The 22,733-nt window shown below is 37.7% G+C and overlaps 2 protein-coding genes across 6 annotated transcripts in view; one reads left to right on the forward strand and one right to left on the reverse strand.

Moving 5' to 3' along the window:
- LOC126091235 (uncharacterized) overlaps positions 1-2,268 on the reverse strand; it is a 133,416-nt gene extending 131,148 nt beyond the window's left edge. For 4 of the 5 annotated variants that reach the window (XM_049907046.1, XM_049907049.1, XM_049907047.1 and 1 more), the window contains exon 1: positions 2,011-2,267. In XM_049907046.1, coding sequence (XP_049763003.1) covers positions 2,011-2,039 — 29 coding nt within the window. In that variant the 5' untranslated portion in view covers positions 2,040-2,267. Of the gene's footprint in view, positions 1-2,010 lie in introns of all 5 variants that reach the window. The other variant, XM_049907048.1, reaches the window with a different exon arrangement.
- Positions 2,269-2,435: 167 nt separating this feature from the next.
- Positions 2,436-21,880, forward strand: LOC126091291 (GTP-binding protein SAR1b). Its single transcript, XM_049907050.1, has 6 exons — positions 2,436-2,589; positions 2,950-3,000; positions 9,370-9,489; positions 11,697-11,762; positions 20,906-21,141; positions 21,246-21,880. Exons 2-6 carry the CDS (start codon positions 2,958-2,960, stop codon positions 21,360-21,362), a joined length of 582 nt encoding a protein of 193 aa, XP_049763007.1. The 5' UTR covers positions 2,436-2,589; positions 2,950-2,957; the 3' UTR covers positions 21,363-21,880.
- Positions 21,881-22,733: the final 853 nt, after the last annotated feature.

Here is a 22,733-nt window from a genome sequence, read left to right on the forward strand (position 1 = left end):
ACAATCCCAATTTCACTGCAGATTAAATAATGATCAGTGTCATCAAAGAATCCCCTGAGTACACGTGGGTCCCTCACAGCCTTCCTGAATTCCTGATCTGTTATTATATAGTCAATGACAGATCTGGTTCCCCTGCCTTCCCAAGTATACCGGTGAATGTTCTTATGTTTAAAAAAGGAGTTTGTGATTACTAAGCCCATACTGGCACAGAAATCCAAGAGTTGTTTCCCGTTCCTGTTGGCCTCCATATCCTCTCCAAATTTACCCATAACCTTTTCATACCCTTCTGTTTGATTTCCAATCCTGGCGTTAAAATCACCCATGAGCAGAACACTGTCCATGTCCTTTACTCTAACAACTACATCACTGAGTGCCTCATAAAAACTATCCATCTTATCTTGATCTGTCCCTTCACAATGCGAATATACTGACACAATCCTAATTTTCTTGCTAGACACTGTCAAATCTATCCACATCAGTCGTTCATTTACATACCTTATTGCAACTACGCTGGGTTCCATTTCTTTCCTGATGTAAAGCCCTACACCCCATTGTGGTATTCCTGCTTTGACTCCTGACAGGTAGACCTTGTATTCTCCCACTTCCTCTTCTTTCTCACCCCTTACCCGAATGTCTAACAGCTAAAAAGTCCAGCCCCATCTTACTTGCAGCCTCTGCCAGCTCTACCTTCTTCCCAGAGTAGCCCCCATTGATATTAATAGCTCCCCATCTCATTACCATTTGTTTGCCAAGTTGTATCTTAGGAGTCCCTGGTTTGTCAGTTAGAGGTGGGACTCCGTCACCTCCAAAGGTCCGAGGCATTTTGCTCTGATTGTTGCCAGCATCATATTTAAAGTACCAGGGAAGCAGGTTGCTAGCCTTACTTGCCCCAAGTCCCATTGGGTTTTACCCCTAACGGCTGAGGGACTAACCGGTGGATTTGGTAGTCTTTGCCATATGAGCACAAAGGTGACCACGACTCAGAATATATCCGAGATGCCCAGCCTTATTCCAAAGTAACTGGTATCCCGACTGTCGGGACCACTTACGTTGCCCGTGGTTCATGAACTAGGACATGCCAACATAGGAAAATATTTAAATATTAGTTAAAATCAAATGTTAATTCCAGCATCGAATGTCAGTTTTGCACTTTCTTTTTGTACCTATCAAATGCAATTTTATGTGAAAGTTTAAAATTAATTTCAAGTGAAAATTTAGTCACTACAGAGATGATTTGATTTTTTAGAATGTAAAATTCAGTTCTCGAAAAATTAAATTTGTGAGTACAAAAAATAGGGGGAGGGGGGCGCAAGAAACTGCGCGATTTTGTGTGACACAAAGTGAACTACTGCAGGCTACATTTAGCGCAATAAAAGCAACAAGGAATATTTAGATAACACTCAACTAACTGTATAAATAAAAGTTATACAAATTAAATTAAAAATTTCAAATGACTGCCGCTTTAAATCTAGATTCCAACATAGGGGTCCCACAGACCACACATCGCGGTATACGTTACAGGAAAGTTGGCCCCCATTTCTTTATTTCCATTCAATCGAAACAAGCAAAATTTTTCACTAAGCAGACTATAAAACTGAGTTAAACACGTAACTGAAATAATTTAAAATGGGGCACTTTTATTTTGGATGTGTGTTTCATAACTATCCACACAGTAACAATTCTCAGTACCTCTTACCTTCCAGTTCTCGACAAATCGGCATATGCAAATAATTGTTTTTTCAGATAATGGCAGAAATTAATACCCTGACGGACGGATATCACTTGACTTTCACGGGTTAGTAACTGGTTAACAGCAAAACATCACAATATCAAACAATGCAAGCATTATTGATTGATCAAGCTATTTATTGAACTACACAAAATCCTGAAGTTTAATTTCGTGTTTATATAATACATCGCTTCATTCATGGTCATCGAATAATGTCAGCTCATTACCAATCTATATCAAAAGTTTAGCATCTTATTGTAGAAGTAAGAACAAATACTTACACAAAACGCCGCGTCGTCTTCTTGGACATTGCATTATTCACAGTTTAACAACTGATCGCAACAAGCATGTTACAGTCTTCATTTCTTCTAAAACGACCAGATATTCACTATACCGGCTTAATAACTGTCACTGCTGAAAACGCTTTTTCATTCGTGTTTACTAACAGTCTCTTCCGAAGCTGGGCAAGCCTCGATAACGCCTTCGCAGGATTTCTTCGCAGGTGTCCAACTGGTAATTCATTTGTTCAGGCCGGAAGTACGAGCCAAATATCTGACTGGTTAAAATGTTATATTATACCGTTATCCATTAACAGTCATTGAGTTGAACCTTTTATAATTATCTAATTCTTTTGAAAAATAGAACATTTAATAAACAAGTTGTTTGTACAATCTGCAATCTGCATAATTTTATGTCGTCAGGAAGTGTACGTCATCCTCATGCCAACTGTTTCTGTGTGACATGCACCTTGTAGCATCACCTCTGGAGGTTGCTAGTCATCGTGATCGTGGTTGTTCTGATTCGGATTAGTTACAAAATTATTGAAATTATTTCCCTATACGTGTAAATAAACTGTCTAGGTAAGCCACGCCTGTGTTAGTAGTATTGCAACGAGTTATACCTCTACATTTTCTTTTTTTATCGTGTTTAATTTAATTTTAATGACAGTGCGTGAAAACTCTTCCCTTGACTTAGATGCCTGTGATTAAAGAACTTTCGTAATTCAAATTTTAACGCACTGTATTATTTTATACTAAGTTAATATTAATGACAGGGCGCTGACTGATTTTTTTCGTCTTTTTGTAAATCCTATTGATCGTTGTAATAACGATATACTTAAAGAATCTGTAAGTAGTGTAACAGTGTTACCCGATTTAATGATTTTTATGGCGTTAAAATGAATGTTTCGTATAATTTACATCTGATATGCTCATTTTCAGGATTCGCGATGTTTCTCTGGGATTGGTTCACTGGTGTTCTGGGATATTTAGGTATGTTAAAAAAAAAAACTTATATGTTGATAGTAGTCAGTTTCTGTAGTGTCGTTGCAAGGCCTGAGGTGAATCATCAGAACGGAGGACCACTGGATTGTCAGTTAAATCTCTTCGAATCCGATGATGTTAATGTTTTTTTTGTTAAGCCTCAAGTAGCAGCTGGTTCACTTAAAAACATTTAAATCTCTCAGCATATGGTGTAATGCAATGACAGTTGCTTTCTTGTTTACATTAATGGTGTATACAAAAATTAAATGGCGCTGTTCCAAGCCATATGATTCCAAATGTTGACAAACATGGAAATTGACATTGGTAATAGATTACAGCAACATCATTTGAAGTGTCTGGATTTGTCAGTCTACTTAGGCCTACACTTTTTACTGTATTGTTTCAGTAATTCTTTTTAACCATTTCACTTCACAGTTCCTAAGGTACCATGAAATCACTCATTGTGAATTCCACGATAGATTCTAGGATAACCCGTGGAAATTTTATTGCCTGTACCTTGTCTCATTCAAATTTACACCAGAGTTTTAATGGCTTCACAGTCCACGGGATATTAAATCATAACCTTCCTAAATTCATTCCTGCTTTTTCTAGTAATGCTCTGATACTATTCCTTTGAAGGTAGATGACTACAAAATTTAAAAACTTTTAATCATCTGTTTCTGGTAATTAGATAAATTAGGACAGAACACTTACTTAGCAAATAACCACCAAAGAGTTTGATAAAGTTGGTTAAGGCTTTTCATTGTGTGAACCATTCAAAAGATACAAAATTTATGGAACACAGTATAAAAGATATAGAAATGCTCAAACTCTCAGACAAGTGGATTCCTTGTGGCAGAATGTTTTAGGGAAAAGGAAGAAAGATGAAGAACAGGAGCTGGCTAGATTTATGAAATGGAGATAGCTATGGAAAAGTCATCTTAAATACCAGGTCAGGGAAGATTTACTGGACTTATGTAAGCCTCCTCTGACCTCGGGATCTAAGTTGCTAAATCTCACCAGTCCTTTCCCTTCATGCCTCTTTCTTTCCCTTCTGCCACGAGGAGGAGCCACTAGGCATGTTTTCCCCACTGCATGCTGAATTGATTTTTTATGTATCCGTATTGTACACTAAATTCACAGGTAGACCCATACATTAAAAGTTTTAACAAAAGTCTATGTATATTGTTCTGAAATTCTGTATATATTCCAGCAAGCTTTCACAAATAGGTGTTAAGAATGCACTTGAACTTGCATAGATAAATGTTTGTCGTGTTGACACAGCAGTGAAGGCTCTTTCGTAACAATAGAAATCCGTGATTATGTTGTGACTTAAAAATGTGTATTGTGTATATTGGCACAGTTAAAATGCTATAAAATCCGTAGACGTAGTTTATTATTAAGTTTCCCAACTGTATCACTCAATACACAAATTAAAAATTGAAAAAGTTCCTGTCATATTAGAAAGTGGAGTTAAATTTCATTTGCCATGGTCTTAATTTAAATGTTCCACCATATATCTTTAAATTGCAAAAGGAAGGAATCAGTTTGAAATATCCTAACAGATGAAAACTACATATCAAACATAGATTTGAACCTGAGACCATTTCCTTTTGTGGCAAGTGTCAGCTGAGTATCAAAGCACTTGCCTGCGAAAGCCAAAGGTAGCAGGTTGGTTAGTTAATTAGTTTCATGTTCCATGAATCATATTGCACTATAAATTGTAATGATGTGGAACAGTTTGCTTTACATGATTCACATTGCACATTAATTTCTATGACTACCTCCTGTCATTTTTGTAGGTTTCTTACACACACACACACACACACACACACACACACACACACACACACCATCTCGTACACGTTACAATAATAGAATAGGAGTTGTCAAGAAGACAGGAATTAACTTTTTCAGTTTCTTTACAAATGTTACTTTGCTCTGTCAGACATTTATATCACTGGATAAGTAATAAAAATTTTACTTGCGGTATTATGCACCACTCTTTGTGTTAAAGATAACCATAATGTGGAGTAACAAATGTTGTTTTTCCTTATGCTATTGTAATTATTACATCCTTGTTCCTTTTGCACTGTAGTGAATTATTTACAACAAACTACACGAGGAAATAAATGTACTGTGAAGTAGTAGTCAAAATGCCCAAATCTGTAACAGATGTCTACAAAATGATCATGACTAAGCACCACGTGTTATTCTACAGCATGTTTTGGAGCTATGAAGATTTTATTTCTTAAAAATGAATTACCCCAAAACATTATTCCATATGACATTATTGAATGAAAATATGCAAAATATGTCAACTTATTGGTTTATCTCTCCCCAACATATGCAATGAATCTAAGTGCAAATGTGGATGAACTAAATTCTAAACCGTTCACATTATCACCACTATGGGCACTTAACAGTTTTCAAGTTTCCAACCTGTTTAGTATTTCTTCAGTGTATGTTACACTTACCATTGGTGTACTACAATACCTCTACATATGCAGAACTTAATATGTTGCGTCTCATTCAAATTGAGTGAGACCATTTACAGAAAACCATGCAGTGACACTATCAAGAACTTTGTTTACAATTTCTTCTGCTGCTTTATGTATGCTTGAATTGATACAATACCAGTGTCATTCACAAAAAGAACTAATTCTGCTTGTTGTATACCAGACGTAAGATAGTTTACATGTATAAGGAACAACAGCGAACCTAAGATTGCACCTTGGGGAACTCAGTATGTGATTTCTCCCTATTGAGGAAGGACAAGTTGGTGGTACATTCGTATGATTGAATTTTATGAGTTACTTTTTCAACATACTGTTGTGATTTTTCTCTTGAACTGTTTGCCCTTATACTTCCTACTAAAATTAAAAAATGATTATTAAATATAATTGCTATCTGGGACTCCTCATTTATAGCCATTCCATTCAGTTCAATAGTGCTAAAGTGATACCAGTCTTTAAAAAGGGAGATAAGCATCTGCCCCAAAACTATCGGCCAGTTTCTATTGTCCCAATTTTCTCTAAAGTTTTTGAATATGTAATGTACAGTCAACTAAATAACTATTTTGATAAGTATGATCTCCTCTCCAACAGACAGTTTGCATATCAACATGGTAAAAACACCACTACTACTATCACTGAAGTTGTTAATCAGGTGTTAACTGCATTCGAAAATAAGGATATAGTATCAGTAGTACTTTGCAATCTTAGCAAAGCCTTCGACTGCATACCATCCAACACCCTACTTGCAAAACTGGAATTTTATGGCATACACAAACCATCTTTGGATGTAATCGAATCATACTTCAGTAACAGGAGACAGTATGTATCAATTAAAAATAGATGCTCCTCACTGAAGGAAGTTCGGACGGGAGTGCCTCAGGGCTCGGTCCTATGTCCTTTTCTGCTCATCATTGCAATTAATGACTTACCTTACCAGGTAGGAGCAAATTCAATTGTGTGTTATGCAGATGATACAACATTGCTCAATACACACCATGACACAACAGAACTGCATCAGGCAACACAGGAAAAACTAAAACTAGCAATGGATTGGTTTTCTTCTAATGAACTCCTGTGTAATCCTGATAAAACACAAGAACTAATTCTGGGTTTAACTACAGCTGTTGAAAGCAAATCAATAACATTGTTAGGATTCCACATTGATTCAAAATTAAACTGGGAGGAACACATTACACATATCTGCAAGAGAATAGCAAGAGTGTGTTATCTCATCTGGAGACTGACAGATGTAGTCACTGATGAGTATCTACCGGTAAAGGTGGTATATTTTGGCCTCTTTCAGTCACACATTTCCTATGGCATATTGTTACGGGGACATTCTTGCTTTGTCAGTATAATTCTGAAAATTAAAAAAAAAAAAAAAGAGTAATCAGAATAATAAGCAAAGCTAAGCCCAAGGAACACTGCCGCCCCTCTTTATCAAGCATATGATATTAACTGTGGTGAATCTATACATCTACACAGCACTGCTTTATGTCAAAAGTAACTTAAATGAGTTTGAGACCAGAGGGAACATACATCCCCACAACACCAGAGGCAAACTGGACTTCGACATACCAACACACACACTCACAAAGACTGCAAACTCACACAAAATACTGAGTTTAAAACTCTTCAATAAACTTCCAGCATCTGCTCGGTCACTGACCAATAATATTTTCAAACGTAAGGTTTATGACTGGCTTCTCAAACACCCATTTTATAAGATAACAGAATATTTTGAAATAAGCATTGACATTAGTATATAAGAATATTCCTAAAAGAAAAGGAATTAAATTGTAAAAACTTTACTGTGAAGTTATTGTTAATTGTATATTTAATGTTCAGACCTATTCCGCTGTAAATGGTCAATGGTGAATAAACTGAATACTGATGTTTTCCTGTTCTGTGGCTGGTTGTCCTGTCGTGTTTCACAACATTGCATGTAGCCTTAAGTCTGTTGTCAGAATTACTGATTTCTGGCACTGTGTGCATGTTCCTTGATTTTTGATAATCTTTCTTAGTAACTTTGAGTAGTTTTTGCCATGTGTAATTATTGCAGGATCTCTGCTTGTTCTCTACAACAGATATATTTCCCTTTTCCTTTCATAAGATACTTTAATCCCTCCTGCGGTCCATGATTTTTTGCATGGATATTAAATGCCCTTTCTGATTAGCTTATGTGGATAGTTTTTTCAAATAATATTGTCATGGAATAGGTTAAATTTTCTTTTGCCATTTTGTTCATTATAAATTTCAGCCAAGGTCATCTCTTGTAAACTATTCTTAAAAATATTTATCGTGGAGTCATTAATTATCTAATTTCCACTTAGGAGTACCCATTTTGGCACTGTTATTTATCGTAACTAATTGTTCACCATGATCAGATAGAGCATTTGCTACAGGGTAAACAGTAATTTTTTTGCTTTGAGGATCACCAAAGAAAACAGTATCAAGTAGGGTTCTGTTGTCTTTACTCACTGTGTTGCAAAGTTAATTGCTGAGATCAAATTGCAGGAACCAAATAAGGTTTCCAGATGATTTTTTTTTCTGTCAGAATCCTTCAGAAAATCGGAGTATCAACTGCATGCTGCTGTCTGACGGATAGCACATCAACGAATCCAGATTCCTCATCAACAATTCAAAATTTCCTACTGGGAGTCTGTATACGACTAAAATCAAAAGTGAATTATTTTTCAGTACTTATTAATTTGCAAGTGCACACATCTATGTGCTGATCATCACAAAATCTGCCTGTCTCAGTGTTGTTGAGCTTTTGTTCTGTGTTAATATGTGTAACACCACTTTTTTTTCCATATTCTGCGTGAGTATGCTGCTGGAGTGTAATCTTTTATAGGCAACTTATCTAACCCTGCAATTATTTGTTGCTCAGATAGGCACTGGATGCTTTTCAGAGCTGTCAAAGTTTTCCTCAGAGACAAGAAACTCATCTACCTTATTACTCAATCCTCTAATAATTTGATGAAACAACCTAACATTACTTTCCTGTGCAGTCTTACGCATTTTCTTCAGCTCCTCTGTTGTTTTCACTTTTTTTCAAAACAGTGTGTCCAAATCCTAATTCTAACCTAAAAACAGTCCCAGTCTAGCACACAGTTTTAATCTTCCATGTAGTTACAAATCAGTGCACGCTCCGCTTGAGAGAGATGATTTATTCTGGAAACAATGTTTGTTTACTGAACAAAGGTATTTCAGGGGAAGAAAGAACATACTGTCATTTTAAAATTTATACATAGTTTAACATGTACAATTAGTATATCCTTAACCTTAGATACACATTCCTCCTAATTTTTGAAATATATCTGTAGATAAGGTCAAATCAGACAAAAAAATAGGTAATTGATTTTTTGTGTTATTAATGTTGTAATTAATTGATTAAATTCCAAAATGTTTCTTACAGTTGGGAGTTAGGCGAGGGAGTTATTACTGAGAAATATTTAAGAGAGCTGTCCATAAATTTAAAATTGTAGCTAATTGGTTTTCAAGTGCAGTTAAATAAGTTTGTCATCAAAGAAATGTATTGATTTTAGGGAGGCTCTTTGCTCCTGATTATTTAAAATGGAGTATGTCATTTATAGCATTAATAAAATTTTAATGGTGTGCATTTTGAAAATTACACTTGCAATTTTTATTTGGTGTGCTTTTTCATTTGTGTAATGGAAGGCCTAAACCGCCGTAAGGCTATATATGCAGTCTTAGGATTGGATAACTCTGGGAAATCAACATTAATGCAGCTGTTGTTGGAGGAAGATCTCGTCGATCCTGTTCCATTGACCTGTAAGTTGACTTATTGAAAATTTTTGTTAAGATGATGAGAGCTGCATGATTAACATTTTCACAGGATTATGGAAAAAGTCTGGCAAGCTGCTCTTCTTAGGATTGGACAATGCTGGTAAAACCACTCTTCTTCATATGCTGAAGGACGATCGTTTAGCTCAGCATGTTCCCACATTGCATCCAAGTAAGAACTTCCTTTATTTATTTGAAACTGTAGGAAAGACTGAAGTTTTTGTTCAATAGAGATAAATTACTTCATTTTTTAAATGTTATGTTTGCTTTAGCACTTTCAAATACAGTAAAGAATAGTTAATGTGCTGCATTAAAATTCAGTAGGTCTACATAGATATTGTGACTTATTCTAATAAATATATATTTAACTCTTGTTCATAGATTGACTGATGTTAAGACATTGATTAGTAAAAATTGTTTGCCATGTCGTGAATTTTGTAGTGTACTGGACACCATGAAAGGATTTAGCGCATAGACTTACATGTTAATCTATCAGAGATGTAGTACAATTATTAAATCATTGAAAGGGAACAAATTGTAGAAGCTCCTCCTCTTTCCCTGACACCAACAGGTGTTACCAATTTTGAAACTGTCTAACACTTACGTGTAAATTGGGTATACTGTTATTGTAATCTTTGTCATGATAATTTGTAAAAAACAGAAATAAAATAATAATATTCTAATAGTTGTACTCCTCCATTGCTATATACAGCTTTTGATGTAGACCCTACATACAGATTGTAGAGCTGAATGAGCGAGCAATTAAGCAAATTGCGTCATTCATAAATTCATTGCACGAAGCTGTGTGAAGTATATTGGAGTGCACTTTGTGTGTGTGTGTGTGTGTGTGTGTGTGTGTGTGTGTGTGTGTGTGTGTGTAACTGCTTTCTGCTATGTGTTGAATGGCCCGTGCATAAATGATGCTTCAAGGAACTGTCAGCTGCTCAAAAGAAGCCTACTGTGGAGTGAAACAAAGCTACAATAGTACAGAAGTAAGGCTGATCAGCAAGCCTTTAAGAAGCGAGAGGATAGAGAAACAAGTGAATAAGAGTAACCTGAAAAAGGGTGGGGGGGGGGGGGGGGGACCACCACAGAAGGATAAGTAAAGTGAAAGAAAAAGAACAATATAGGATGTATAGAAAGAAATGAGATAAGATTTATTCCTCTCATTACATACAGTTCTCAGATCATTTGATTTGATGCATGGGTAGAATGTCAAGATCTACAGTGAACATGTTTTCAAGAGTAATGCAAATAGTTAATATTCTACATACATTCTTAAGTAAACACAAAAATACCAAAAAAATAAGATATGTGTTTGGACTGTGAAATTGCCCTCCATGAATTGTTGAGATAGTGTGAATGCAATTCATAAAGATATGGGAGAAGAGGAGGATGATGTAACAGGCATTAAAGGACAAAGTACAGAGTAGCATCAGATGTTGACTTATATTAAGGTGCCATAGTTGAGAGATGAATATGTATCTGAGGACAGTTTACTTCTTGTAAGTGAAACACAAACTCACATTTGAGCCATTCTGCTAGATACGTAACAAAATTTCATTTAAATGTAAACCAGACTTTTTTTTCTGCATTAACTAAAGTATGGTGATGCTTTAAAATAGTGGGGAATGGAAGGCACACATACTTTGGTGGTGATTCAATCTCCCAATAATTATCTGTAGGGTAAAGACATGGAGAACCTTAGTGTAAAAGGCTATTTTTGCATGTAAAAGTCTCATAGTCTTCCAAGACTGGAAAGTTATCGTTATTTTTAGTTTTATTTGTAAACATTCAGCTATGCCGCAGATTACAATCAACTCTAAGATAGTTAAGTTGTTTTCATGGAACAAGAGAAGCATTTTAACCCAGCTCACACGCCATTTTCTTACCAGCCATTATGAGTTTGCATGGATTCAAAATGGTAACACAAGAGTACTTACTCATAGCATAGTGTCAGCTTCAGAAGACAACCGGAGAGGTCATGTTAGTATCTGTTATTTATAGCGGTTGGTAGAGGGCTCTGTTACTGTAAATTGACAAGATTATTGTAAAGATAATAAAATACTTACAGCCATGTAAGTTATTGTATTCCATTGTTCAAAATTGAAATTAGCTCTGGTATTTTTGTGTTTCCTCCAGAATATAGTTCATATATAACTAATCTGTCACTGAGTAACAGCATTTGTGTTTCATATAGCTGTTTGCTTGACTGTAGTTCTTGATTTCATATGGCTTAATCGTGTTACAGCATTTTTCTTAGCTGCTGTTTTGGACTGAACTATTGCTAGATGTGTAACCTCTGTTTTTCTATGTGGGCAATTAGCAAATTCCTCATTGTGTATGCAACATAGCTAATATAATTAAATTATTTTTCAGCTTCAGAAGAACTTTCCATAGGTAATATGAGATTTACAACATTTGATCTTGGTGGACATCATCAAGGTAAGTGAGCAGTTAAAAAATCCTGAATACATGTGTTGGAGGAAAAATTCATAGTTATAGCAGAGATGTGTATCACTACTTAAAAAATGAAAATTTTATTTCAGTTGTTATGACTAATTGTTCAAGTATTGTACCTTTTCACACCTGTCATTTACATCTACACTCTGTGGATGCTGCAAAGTACATCACATGGGTACTTCTTGCACTCTCTACATGAGATGTCTTTCTGTCATATTCAGAGATGGACTGTGTAAAGAATGACTGCTTCTATGCCACTGTACATGCTGTTATGTGCCTTAACATTAAAGTATGCCTTATAATGTAATTGGGTTGGTTAAAAATCTACTCACCAAGTGGCGGCAGAACACACATATAACAGGTATTGCATGTTAACTGAATTTTCCATCAATTTGTAGTTATTAGAGGCCATTGGCTTCTTCTTCTTCTTCTTCTTCTTCTGGCAGAAGGATTGAAGGGGAAGAAAGAGGGTTGAAGAAAAAGGACTGGAGAGTTTTTAAAAAAAGGGGTAGAATTCAAAAAAATGGTCCAGAACACAGAGTCAGGGAGACTTACCGGGTGGCATGAGAAGGAAAATCTAATTGTTGGATATTGCACAGGATGAGATTTGAAAACCTGAGAGCTTAAATGTGGAAGATAGAGTTTTGTATTGAAAGTCACATTCTTCCTCCCCCATGAGGCATAAAAGTTGACAGTAAAACTGCTGTGTTCACTTAATGTTCATTGTTGTGCCAGTATTATGAGCTTGTTCCAACAAAGCCAAAAGCTTGTTACAAGCAAGATGCTTAGAAATAAATTTTGTGGAGGTTGGATATTCCAAATTCCGGGCTTCTCGAGTGCTTAAAACCCATGGTACTTTACATATGATTGATTTTAAATCAATTATCGTGCGGGTGTATACACCCTGGGACAACCAGGAAAAACCTGGGAATTTTTTCACATGGGAAAAATCAGGGAATTTTTTAGAATTCCGGGAATTTTCCATTGTTTTGGTTTTCAGTTAAATTTTTGTAATTTTAACTGCTACGAACTGATACACTAAAAAAAATTGTACTGTTGTCCACTACTGTAGAATAGTACAACAACAATAAAATATGCACGAGAAAAAAAATTAAACTCAAATCTCAAAGGAAATATGCCTTTTACAACAGCAAAATGCACTGCATACACAGATGTCTGCCAACCAAATGTGTCGTAGGCTTTAGGACAAAGACTTCATAACAACAAACTCTTTCCGATGAGTGTTTCGTCATAACTGTTTACATTAGGTTTATTTGAGTTGCCAGTGGGCTCATGCGCATGCACAGTTGAGTTGTGTATGGACAGTACCTTCTCCCACTTCTGGCTACTTGCAGTGTGGCTGTTAGCTGTATCAGTAGTAACAAAAAGCAGCCAGATGCTACCTGGAAAAACTTTTCTGGTGCACCCAAGCTGCTGAATTTGCACTTGCGCAGAGCAGGATCGGTTGTAGTGGGAAGGAAGGTACTGTCTACGTGATCCTTGTTTACATTTAGTAATTTTTCTGTTTCATCTTAGTTTACAGCTCTCACGTGAAATGAAAAGAAATCTGATTTCTGTGGCTGGGAGCTACAATTGAATCAAAATACGTTCACATAATTACGTAAGGCTAAAATATGAGATTTTATTTTATTTCCATGTTTTTGGCAGTCAAGCATTAACTGCCTTGCAGAACAATGAAGTCATTTTTGTCAGTATGCTAAGAAATTTGGCTTTTATTAATGTTTTCCAATTTATGTGGCTAGTTTTCAACTGTTCGTTGAATTTCAAGTGCATGTTTTCATCTTCTAGCATGTATGGCGTTAGGCCGTAATAAAGAACCAAACATGAGATAACACAGTACTCGTACTCCCAAGAAAATTTACACCCTGAAAACCTTAATACAAGGTTGGGACATACTTCGTTGTGTATCTGAACATAATGAATGTGAACTTTAAGCCAAATTATGCATGTTACTGTGGTTTATGAAGTTCGTGAAGTATCCTCTGATGTCCTGTTTCTTTTATAACGTGATGTAAGATCTCTTAATGCTTTATACATAACACCACACGGGCTTCCTACATAAAGTAGCTGCGCATGGGCAGTAACGCCTGTTTTCTGGTGCTATCTAGCAACTGCTGAAACGAATGTATTTCTAACAGGTTGTGGGAAAACATTGCGAATGGTGGTTTGAAAAGCATTACTTTCGAAGCAAAATTCCTTTTAAGCAACATTAATTATGTTATGTGCGAGAATGTGCGATGACTTTCTTAACAACAGAATGTTTGACTCTCATTTAAAACTCAACACTCTGAGGACCAGCCCCTTAGAAGAATTTTGAGGCCAGAAGACCAGACATTATGTCATTATTTAGAATTTTATTCTCACCTTTTTGTGATTTATCTTGATGTGTAACACACGCAGAAAAAAATCAATATTATATGTGAAAGCTTAGCTTCTCTTGTACCTTATTAATCTTAGAGAGCAGTATTATATGTAAAGCTCAGTTTATCTTGTAGATTCACTACATATATTAATTTAAACCATTAACATTTCCTATTTGTGTGTTCGCCCAACTTGACAGTGACGTTGCTATTGGCCGACTAATCACATGTCCTGTGCTCTGAAGATCTACTGGCAAAATCACATGACATGACCATGATTGCTTACAAAAACACATAACAATCTAGATTTCAGTGTTTCAGAAAGTAACGTGTTGTGTTTCATGGCATTCAAATTTATACTTTTGTAATACGAAAGAAAATTGTAATTCAAAAATATGCAGCTTATATGTTGCTGCACATAAAAAAATCTTTCCAAAACACGTTTTTCTCTGAAGTGCTGGAAAGTTCTTTGCCAGTGTATAAAAACTTAACCTATCAAAGGATTGATAGTTTTTACAGTTCTGAAAGAAAGTATTATGTCATTTAATACAAAAAAGTATTTTCATCGGGGAAAGAGTGTATTGTCATCAGGGAAAAAGTTGTCCCCGGGAAAAATCCAGGAATTTGTTTTCCTTGCCGATGTATACACCCTATCAGTGTTCTCTGGTGAATGTAGTTCAACAAATTTGGGACCTATGCTGCTTGTTCATTGTGTTTTATTTGCTGAAAGGAGGAAGATTAGGACTTCACACCCGGTCAGTAAAGAAGTCATTAAACAGATCATAAGCTCAGGTTGTCGAAGAATGGGTAAGGAAATTGACTGTGTCATTTATAAAGGAACCTTCCTGGCATCTGCATGTAGCATCTACTGAAGAAGGAAAGCTGAATCTGAATGGGCAGACAGATTTCAATCTCCATCCTCCCAAATGCAAGTCCACTATGTTAACCACTGTGCCCCTTTGCATGACCAGTTAAGTTGTTAATTGTTTTCCAGTGTTAGTAAATCATATTCCAGATTACATCATGGAGTGAGAGGACCCCAGTGATGGAAGTGACTTTTAGAAAGTGTCTGTACAGTGACATAGGTTAATATCCCAACTATCACATCCTCTTTTGTGGGTATGTGCTTGTCCACCTTTCGTGAGTACGTGCTTGGACCCCACAAGGCCCCAACCCTTGCATCACTACTTCCTTTCCATGCTGGAAGTATCTCTTCCTCCATTTTTTTTTTTTTTTTTCTCTCTACTCTTCATTGCTGAATGTGCTTGGATCTGGTTTGTGTTTAGGGCTCTCATTTTCCTGCCTTCCAGCCTTCTAAAACTTCTCATTTCTAATTATGTGGTCCTCTTGTTGGGTTTAACTTGCTACTGTTTTTCTAAATTTTATGTAAGTGTGGATTGCGCAGGGAGGTCACCTAGTGCGGCACATATTCCGACTTTTGACTTTCTCTCTTTGCATCTTTCTTTCTTGCAATGGTACTGTGCCAAAAACCCAGCATTCCATTGTGAGGGGGGCTCGCATTCGGGAGGACGACGGTTCAATCCCGCGTCCGGCCATCCTGATTTAGGTTTTCCGTGATTTCCCTAAATTACTCCAGGCAAATGCCAGGATGGTTCCTCTCAAAGGGCACGGCCAACTTCCTTCCCCATCCTTCCCTAAACCGATGAGACCGATGACCTCGCTGTCTGGTCTCCTTCCCCAAACAACCCTTGTGAGGGGGGAGGGGCAGTGGTAACTCTCTGTGACCACACAGAGATTGCACTGTTACTGCCTGAGCTGGAAACTTCCCATGCAAGCCAAAAAGTATGTGCCCATCATGGCTGCGGCAAAGGCGAGCAGTGGTTTACTGACCAGGTAACCATTGCTGTGGGTGGGAGGTGCCCAAGGGGAGAACCCCCGTTTAGAGTGGGTGGTACCAATATGGAATATTTGCAGCTAAAGTGAATTAAACTTCCTTCCACTGGTGGCCGCATGGCTCCAGCATTCTCTTGAAACTAAGACATATTACAATGTGTGAAGAAGTAGGACCCCGAAATGTTCCCCTCCCAGGTTATGCCATGAGAAAAACTTAGGGCTCAGAGACAAGGCAAGAAATAACCCCCCCCCCCCCCCCTCCAAACACTGATTAGTTCTAGGACTGCCGGGGATTTGACTACAGAGCCATTGTTCTGCGTTGAATACCTTGGGGTTTGGGGAAGTGACCAAGCAATTTTACAAAAGAAAAATGGCTTCATTCTGCTCAAAATGGCCTCTCTTGCTCAGTCACAGGCACTGTTTACCTGTGACAAGCTGGTAATATTCCTGTCCCCCCCCCCCCCCCTCCCCGTCCAATTGAAATCTGCGTATTGTAGAGGGCATTATTTGCCACAGAGATCTTCATTCACAGCCTGATGAAAAGTTGATACCAATTCGGAATGATGAGATGTGCAATGTGTTCGTCATGTCCAGCAGCGACCAAAGACAACAGATTGAATACTGGAGCCTGATTGATATTGATGCTGGGCGAAAGCTGACTGAATAGCACACTCCAGGCAGACTAAATTGGCAGGAGTAGTGACACTCTCTCCCATTTTCGTGATAATAGAAAACATGCTGCCCTTCTTTGAACTTTGTCAATGTACTCCATCAGTCCTATCTGATAAGGATCCCACATGGTACAGCAGTATTCTAAAAGAGGATGGATAAGTGTAGTGTAGGCAGTCTACTTAATAGATCTTTTACATTTTCTAAGTGTCCTGTCAATAAAACACAGTCTTTGGTTACCCTTCCCCACAACATTTTCTGTGTGTTCCTTCCAGTTTAAGTTGTTCGTAATTGCAATTCCTAGGTGTTTAGTTGAATTTACGGCCTTTAGATTTGACTGAATCATTGTATAACCGAAGTTTAATGAGTTCCTTTTTAGCACTCATGTGGATGACCTCACACTTTTCATTATTTAGGGTCAACTGCCACTTTTCACATTATTCAGATATCTTTTTTAAATCGTTTTGCAGTTTGTTTTGATCATCTGATGACTCAATTAGTCGATAAACAACAGCATCATCTGCAAACAACCTAAGATGGTTGCTCAGACTATCTCCCAAATTGTTTATATAGAAAAGGAACAGCAAAGGGCCTGTAACACTACCTTGGGGAATGCCAGAAATCACTTCTATTGTACTCGATGACTTTCCATCAATTACTACGAGCTGTGACCTCTCTGATAGAAAATCACAAATACAGTCCCATAACTGAGACGATATTCCATTAGCATCCAATTTCACTACAAGCCGCTTGTGTGTTGCAGTATTAAAAGCCTTCCGGAAATCCAGAAATATGGAATCAATCAGAAATCCCTTGTCAGCAGCACTCAACACTTCGTGCGAATAAAGAGCTAGTTCTGTTTCACAAGAAGGATGTTTTCTAAACACATGTTGACTGTGTGTCAATAGACCATTTTCTTCGAGGTAATTCATAATGTTTGAACACAATATGTTCCAAAATCCTGCTGTATATCAACGTTAAATATATGGGCCTGTAGTTAAGTGGATTACTCCTACTACTTTTCTTGAATATTGGTGTGACCTGTGCAACTTTCCAGTCTTTGGGTACAGATCTATTGTCGAGCAAATGGTTGTATGTGATTGTTAAGTATGGAGCTAATGCATCAGCATACTCTGAAAGGAACCTAATTGGTATAGTCTGGACCAGAAGACTTGCTTTTATTAAGTGATTTAGGTTGCTTCACTACTCCAAGGATATTTAATTCTACGTTACCCATGTTGGCAGCTGTTCTTGATTTGAATTCTGTAATATTTACTTCGTTGTCTTTTGTGGAGGCATTTTGGGAAGCTGTGTGTTATAACTCTGCTTTGGCAGCACTGTCTTCGATAGTATCTCCATTGCTATCGTGCAGAGAGGGCATTGATCATTTCTTGCTGCTAACATACTTCACATATGACCAGAGTCGCTTTGGATTTTCTGCCAGGTTCCGAAACAAAGTTTCGTTGTGGAATCTGTTTTAAGCATCTTGCATTGAAGTCTGCACTAAATTTCGAGCTATCATCCAGTTATGCCACTAATATTATCTGCAAGTTGCTCAAATGCATGGTGGGTAAACAGCTGTATTGGTACCTTCAGTTGGGGGACTTTTGGCTTATCAGATAGGACCGACGGAGTACATTGACAAAGTTCAAAGAAGGGCAGCATGTTTTGTATTATCACGAAAATGGGAGAGAGTGTCACTACTCATGCCAATTTAGTCTGCCTGGAGTGTGCTATTCAGTCAGCTTTTGCCCAGCATCAATATCTTATTGATGTCTTCTTTGACTTGCATAGGGCTTAAGACAGCACATGGCATAACCACATCCTCACTATCCCCCAAGAGTGGGGTCTACTGGGACTGACTACAGATTTTTGTGCGGAAGTTCTTGTCTTGCCGTACTTTCCAGTTTCAGGTTCCAACAGTACTGCTCATATACAAGAGAAACGGGTCCCATAGGGCTCTTTATTGAGTGTGCCCCTTTTTCCTGTGACTACCAATGGTTTAGCAGCAGCCTTGGAGTCTACAGCGTCAACCTCCTGTATGCAGACGATTTTTGCATCTACTATTGCTCTTAAACTGTGGGTTTTGATGAGCACTGACTGCAGGGTGCCATACGAAAGGTGCAGACCTGGGCTCTATCACATGGCCTCCAGATTTGTGCCACCAAGACAGGACAAGCATTTTGTTACCTTCATACTCTTCGTCCCCAACAGATTTCTATCTTGAGGACCAAATGCTGAATGTGGTAGAGTCTTATCATGTTTTGGGATTTGTTGTCAATGCCTGGTTGACATGGCAAACTTAAGCAAATATTCTGGTCACATCTTAATACTTATTGCTGTCTATGTAATACTGGCTGGGGTGCAGAATGCTCTGCAAAGCTCTGATCATGTCACATCTTGCTTATGGGAGTGTAGTGTTTGGCTCAGTATTGCCTTCAGCATTGTGGATCCTGGCCCCAATACAACATTGTGAGGTCTGACTTGACACAGGTTATGTGCCAACAACTGCTGCTCCGCTGTGCAATACACATTCGCTGCTCCCATGAGCGCGCGCGCGCACACACACACACACACACACACACACACACACACACACACACACACACACAACAGAGGCAAAGATCTGGAGTCACTGTTGCAGTTCACGTACAGAGTCTCTGCTCTGAATTTCATCTTTCCCTACTGTCACCTCTTGTCAGGAAGAAATTACATATGCCCCCATGCTGTGTACCCCCATCCTCAGATCTGCTGCAATCTCTCCTTTGGATTAATAGACTCAGTAGACACTATTGTTTTTCGCAGTCTGTTCCTGGATATCGTATTTCCAGGCTAGGATGTGGTACACACTGACAGCTATATGTTCAACGGATGAAATGGTTTGGATATAGTGAACGATGCTCCCTGCCAAAAGGATGTAGTGCATTCATTGCAGAATTGATGGCCATTGCTAGAGCCCTGGGCCACCTTCGTCCTTGGCACTGGCAGGTTGTTCTGAATCAGCAGTTATTCCTTGTAGTATTCAGGCTGTCGACCAGTGCTACACACGACACCTATTGGTTGTGACTATCTTGGATATCCTGTATTACCTCCACCATGCTGGATGGTCAGTTGTCTTTGTATGGATGCCTGGTCATGTTGGGATCCTAGGGAATGAACATGCTGACCGGTTGTTGACTTTGGAGATGGTGTGGGGTACCAGAACCGGACCTTTGGTCCACTGTACGCTAATAATTGTTGGAGGCCATTGTTTGTACAAATAGATTGCAAACCATAACAGAGAGCAAGACCATTTGGCAGTCTTCCATTTGTGCTTCTTGCAGGAAATCTACTGTTTGTCAGCTTCGCATTGGACCCACTTGGTTGACCCACAGCCACATCCTCGGGCATGAGGATCCATCAGACTGCCGGCGTGGTGGCTGTCTAGTGATGGCCAACTACCTACTGGGCTGCCCTAATTTGGTCACCTTACGGCAAAACCTTAATCTTGCTGATACGCTAGTACCTCTGGTTGACACCAAAGTGGCTGATTTAGATTTTACATTTTACCCGTGAAAGTGTTCTTTTACTCTTCTCTGTGACATGAACATTAGCCTTGTTGGCCGCTTGAGGGATTGGAGGGGTGCCCCCATCACCTGCTCTGACCCAAGGAGCGCAGACTGCCCTTGCTCGGTCATCCAACCTGCCTCCTACTGTTCTCACCTTTTTAATTCTTCTTATTCTTTTACATCCATCAATAGTTGACAGACTCATTGTCATTGTTATCTTTCCTGAAAGTTTATCTTGTCTGTGTAGCTAGTTTTGTGATAACGATGGTTGTGGAAGCACCGGTCAGATGCAGAGGGTGTGTTTCCAGTTGCATAATGTGCCCCAGGGGCCTCCAGCTGCTTTCTGGGTGAGGCAACTTTCCCACTTTCACCCTTTTACCCGTTTCTCCCTTCTACTTCCTTCTGTTTCTTGGTTTTCTTGGTTGTTTGATACAATTGAGTTAATTTGGATTTATCTTAAGTTTTCTTCCTCAAGGGAGAGATGACCTCGTAGTTTGGTCCCTTTAATCCAGCCATTACCTAGCCACTTCTTATGGTATCTTGTGTACCATAGTAGTGCAGTAATGTTCTGGAACAGTCATTCTAAAAATAAATTAGTCATTTGTAGTTAATACAACGTAGTTAATACAAATGCCTACTAAAAAATTAATTTCTGCTTTACCTTTTTTTCCAGCAAGAAGAGTTTGGAAAGATTATTTCCCTGCTGTAGATGCTATTGTTTTTCTCATTGATGCCTGTGACCGAGATCGGTTCAATGAAAGTAAAAGAGAACTAGATTCACTACTGACAGATGAGCAGTTAAGCAACTGCCCAGTTCTCATTTTAGGGAATAAAATTGACCGACCTGGTGCTGCTTCGGAAGATGAGTTAAGAAACGTGTTTGCTCTTTATGGACAGACAACAGGAAAGGTAAATTTTAAAAACTGCTGATCTAATACTATAAATTTTTAATTGCTTATTTACAAATGTTATTTGTGATTTAAGAGTAATTGGTAATTTGGTGTTATTTACAGGCTAAGATTCCTAGATCAGAACTTCCTGGGCGTCCTTTGGAGCTTTTCATGTGCTCTGTATTGAAAAGACAAGGCTATGGAGAAGGCTTTCGATGGCTAGCTCAGTACATTGACTGAAAAATCAGCAGTTGCAGATAAGGAATGTTCATGCAAATTTTGTGATGGGGAAGTATAGTGATTTCATTTCTAAGATGAAACCGTGTGAAATTTTGTAATATATCAGTTGCATTAAAGTGGACAGTTGCTTCATTAAGGAATCTGCTGCTCAAAAAAAAAAAATCCATCTCAGTTATCATTTCTAAGCTGATGTTGATGTTTATTTGTTGTGAAATTGTTGATCCAAACCAATTTGTGTGATAGGATGGTAACTGTTTGAGGTTACTTTGCATTAACTTGTAAAGGAAAAAGGGTGCGGGTGCACTTGTGTGTGTGTGTGTGTGTGTGTGTGTGTGTGTGTGTGTGTTGTAACTATTTATGTGTAAAACTAATCAGTGTAGAGAATATGTGACGACTGATATACCAATTTTCTATTAACTGTTTTTATCATTTGCTGTAACTGGTAAATGTACTGTCAATGTGATTTTCATAGGATTGTTAATGACAAACTTAAATAAAAACCAGTCAGCTTGAAAACATTTAGTTGCACTAACTGTTTGACTTTTACTGACATTAGAATAGTATTAAAGTTTTTCAGACATGTTTTTGGGAAAAAATGTACAGTATTTTACAGTGCAGCTCAGCTGTCAAGTGTACTGCGTCACAGTGCAAGTTAAATTTTTAGTTAGTTTATATAGTTCTCTTTTGTACCCAAGCAAACCTGTGTATTGTGGAGTGTTCTTTGAGCTTTCATACTAAAACATTCATGCGTAGTTCATACTTTGACACATACTTTTGCATTAAACAAGAACAAATGAGTTATCACTTTTTATACAGGTGTAACAATTGTGTAAAATGCCATAGTGTATAGTTGGCCAAATCTCCATGTAGAACAGCTTTATCAGTGATAAAGTTCAAATTTTGTTGCAGTACTGTTGTGTTGTGTGCATGTGTAAGATTCTGAATGATATTAAATTGTTTAATGTAACAAGTTGTTGTGAAATTCATTGAGGTGATGGAATATTTGTCTTGACTTTGAATGATTAGGTTAGAGTCTTATTAAAATAGTTGAGGTGAAATAACCCAAAAGAACTAATGTGTACTCTACTTTCTCAGTAAGGTAGAAACATTATTGCAAAAGGTAAAGGCTAGTGAATACAGCTGATAAAAATTTTGAGAAGCTACATAACAAAAAGCTTTGGTGTAATATAGTATACATTCTAAAGTGCAAAAATGTCACGTTGCTTTGTGCAATAACTAAGGAGTTCCTCAACATTCATCACAAGGTAAACTAAAGCCAGGAAACACAAATTTGCAGATTTTGGAAGATGTTTTAAAGTTAGTGTTATACATGTATCCTATGCCGTTTGAATGACATAAGTCATTATGAAA

Source organism: Schistocerca cancellata, chromosome 1 (genome assembly GCF_023864275.1).
Source record: "Schistocerca cancellata isolate TAMUIC-IGC-003103 chromosome 1, iqSchCanc2.1, whole genome shotgun sequence".
Classification (NCBI taxonomy): Eukaryota; Metazoa; Arthropoda; class Insecta; order Orthoptera; family Acrididae; genus Schistocerca; species Schistocerca cancellata.